The sequence below is a fragment of the Teleopsis dalmanni genome, unplaced genomic scaffold, assembly GCF_002237135.1.
Source record: "Teleopsis dalmanni isolate 2A unplaced genomic scaffold, ASM223713v2 unscaffolded_contig_1878, whole genome shotgun sequence".
Classification (NCBI taxonomy): domain Eukaryota; kingdom Metazoa; phylum Arthropoda; class Insecta; order Diptera; family Diopsidae; genus Teleopsis; species Teleopsis dalmanni.
This window is the reverse complement of record NW_024033260.1, coordinates 1,367-4,941: the sequence shown is the minus strand read 5'-3', so window position 1 is coordinate 4,941 and position 3,575 is coordinate 1,367. Positions and strand designations below refer to the sequence as shown.

Here is a 3,575-nt window from a genome sequence, read left to right as displayed (position 1 = left end):
GAAAAGAGAGCTAAAATAGATAATGTGTACACGATTTTCAAATCAGAAATATTTCATGGAAGGCTTTCTCCAGATTAATGTTCTTGTAATTGTTGAAAAGAGAGCTGAAATAGATAATGTGTACACGATTTTCAAATCAGAAATATTTCATGGAAGGTTTTCTCCAGACTAATTTTCTTATAACTATTGAAAAGAGAGCTGAAATAGATGATGTGTACACGATTTTCAAATTGAGGGGAATATTTAAGTTAGTTAATCTGGTGAACTGAAAGCGACATGGAGTCCCATTGATTCCTAGGGACACCAAATAGAGTTCAAACTATATGTAGATTTTAGTAGTAGGCATTTTTGCAATTTAAAAAAGAAACTTAAAGTTGTATCACTTTCTTAAACAAGTATTTTTTAAAGATTTTTTAAAATGCGTTTTAAGACCAGTCCTTAGTGAGACTTAAACCCAGAGCCTATGTGCTTTGTTTCTAATACATAAACAGCGTGATATAAGGCCGTTCGTGAAAATTTTTTCCATACCTCTAAATTGTAAATTAAACACACGTTATATTAGTGATAACTATTGGAATGAAGATTTCTAGGCCAAAAATAGTTTCATTGTGTAAAAAAAACTAATTCTAATAGAAAATACAATATTAACATTCATATTTGTTCAATATGAGTCCATAATTTATATTATATATTAACTATAATACATATAGTAAATAAATATATATTTATATGCATAGAGTAGCCAGAAACCTGGATAAGGGAAAAAAGAAATTGAGTTTTTGATTCCAAAATGAGCGAAAAAAATATTAAAAAGTTTTGAAATATATATATATATATACTTTAATGTTTTGATTTAACAGTGTCAAACTGTAAACTATTATATATAATACAAGTTCGTCGAATGTAGTTTACTAGAAAAAAGTCGTTAAACTGGAATTGTCTCTCTTTTTTTTAATTCGTAATTCTTTTGATTACAGTCAAATAGCAACTATTGCTCCACGGATGTTGCTTTAATATTACGATAATATCTGCGAAAGGGGATGTGGAGCTTTTATGACGAGATCAAGAAGGAAAAGGTATATTGTTTTTCCTACAGACAATAGTTCATTTGTGCTGAATGGTCATTCATATAGTAAGTCTTGCAACAACACGGAAACTTTACTTTCATCGGTCCCTAGGGATAATCGGTAATTAATGTAATAATGTAGAAAAGCTTTTGATGTTTATGCTAAATAAATACATGGGCTGCTATTTATGCCTTACGCCTAACAATGAAAACACTGTTGGTTAATTAGTATAAATTGCGATGGTGCATTTTAAATATTTCCACATGCTTAAGGTTATATCGAAATCTGTAAAAAAAAACTAATCGAATTGCTTGCCACAATGGCGATCATAAACTTCATATCTTCTTGTATTCATTTTGACTGCTTACTGTAAAACTTCAAAATCATTTTATATTAAAAATTTTATTTAAAATTATATTTAAAATTTTATATTATTAATTTATAACCAAAGGAACTGAAGAGAAACTCTTTTATCAAAAAACATGAAATAAAAATACTACATAACATATATTTCGTTACCAAATTTATTCCTATATATTTTATAAAAAAGAACGTTGTTAATCACATCATTAATTTTGAATTTAAATGATACATTTGACTTAACAAGTATTCGATTTCGATACTAAAAAATTAATGCTGAATCACAAACAGATATTACGTTCAACTAGTAACATATTTTGATGTTTTTCTAATAATAAAAAAAATATCTTTAGAGAGTCGCAAAGTATTTAGGATAAAACCAGGACGAGCAGCCAGGCGCCTCGTCCATATAATTATCAACATTTTCTGCGTCATTTTCTTCATAACTATCATCACCTGACATATTTACATCTATATATTCGTCGACAATCCGATGAATTATGGTTTTTACAATATCTGCATCAAAATTGGTGGTTCCGAAATGTAAGATATGTATAATATATTGTTGAATCACTTCCATAATTTTTTTTCTCAACTATATCTTCGTTCATTTCATTCTGCTTAGTATACACAGGTTCTTCATATTCGGCTACATAATCAGTGATATATTTATTATCTTAATGCACAAGTGATTACATTTAGACATCAACTTACTTTCTTTTGCGATCAGACTCTGCTCTGCAAGGCTCTTGGATGAAGCGTTAATATGGATATTGGAGTGCGACGTACTTGTAACATTTTTTTTCGACTTCGCCAAATTTTTAATCATGTCATGGATTTGATATTGAATAACAGTTTGATCCAGAGCTGCAGGTATCTGGTCTACACTAGATGACGAAGGAGATTGGCTTTTAAGATGAGTTGCATTTGTATCATAAACACGTCTTTTTTGTTTTTGTCCATGACCAGCCGGAAACAGTTTTTTGCCTGTGAACAATAATATCATGATATATGTTTTAATTGATGTTTGTTTTAAATAACGAATTGAATTTAACCTACGTTTTGGTTTTACTCTTCGTTTTTTCGGTTTATTTACTGAGTCATATAATGTAGTACACTTTTCGCGTTTGTTCTTAGAACCCGAAATCAGATCATTTTCGTATACGTCTAAATTAGCTATTCTAAATGATAGTATGTTAATGTCTAATAGAATTGAATTCAACTTACAGCATGGTACCACTTTTCCTTTTTTCGGTTTATTTACTGAGTCATCTGATAGCAAACACTTTTCACGTTTTTGCTGGGAACCCAAGATCAGATCATTCCCCTCTACGACTAAATTGGCTGTTTTAAATGACAGTAATGTCTAATAGAATTGAATTCAACTTACGATATGGTGACCCTCTTCTTCTTTTTTTTTGTACAACAGACCCCATATCGTTTAAAGGCGCACAGTGCTTACGCTTTCTTCGTGGAGCCATGGAATAAATATTATTAGTATATATGATAAGCTTAGTAGAATTTAAAAAAATTTTAAATGACATTTATGTTCAAACTAAAAGACAAAAAAAACAAGTAAGCTTACATTCTATATTTCTCGTATCATGGTTCAATTTTGGTTTACTAACTTTGATGAAATCTTGTAAATAACATTGACAAGATTATGACCATGAGATTCACAATAATTCAACCCACAATCCTTTTACGAGTAAGAATGTAAAATTGCATTCGCACTTTTGATTAGCATTGTCAAAACTCATCTGAACTCACTTTAGAACGATGTTTGTGAGTTTCCTTCTCATTTTGTATTCCCAAGTTTTGTATATTTTTGTTAGTCCCTACGTAGATTTGAGGAAATCTAAAACCATTGCATGTACTGAGTTACAACTACTATAAACTTGTGAATGAGTAAAACTCTGTCGTACTTGACATGGATCTAATATGATATGCATAAGATTGTATAATCGATGATAATAATTTAATTAATATAATTCAATTAATATTATACATGCTTAGTAACTTTTAACTTTATATTGTCTAGAAGCACAAAGGGCTGTGAATAGACTTCACAAGTAAATAGGTATTAAAATTATTCAACCCAAATAATGAAATACTTGCATCTTTTATCGATGAAGCAATTTGAACCAA

General features: G+C 29.5%; 1 protein-coding gene across 1 annotated transcript; it reads right to left on the bottom strand.

Moving 5' to 3' along the window:
* Positions 1–1,859: 1,859 nt before the first annotated feature.
* Positions 1,860–2,863, bottom strand: LOC119664391. Its single transcript, XM_038073894.1, has 5 exons — positions 2,818–2,863; positions 2,655–2,771; positions 2,487–2,603; positions 2,142–2,414; positions 1,860–2,076 (listed from the first exon to the last, which is right to left on the bottom strand). Exons 1-5 carry the CDS (start codon positions 2,861–2,863, stop codon positions 1,949–1,951), a joined length of 681 nt encoding a protein of 226 aa, XP_037929822.1. The 3' UTR covers positions 1,860–1,948.
* Positions 2,864–3,575: the final 712 nt, after the last annotated feature.

Coding starts and splice junctions, on each gene's coding strand:
- LOC119664391 (XM_038073894.1), bottom strand. CDS start 2,863: ATGGGGTCTGTTGTACAAAAAAAAAGAAGAAGAGGGTCACCATATC. Junction 2,772..2,817: donor AAGAAGAGGGTCACCATATC/GTAAGTTGAATT, acceptor CATTTAAAACAG/CCAATTTAGTCGTAGAGGGG. Junction 2,604..2,654: donor AGGAAAAGTGGTACCATGCT/GTAAGTTGAATT, acceptor CATTTAGAATAG/CTAATTTAGACGTATACGAA.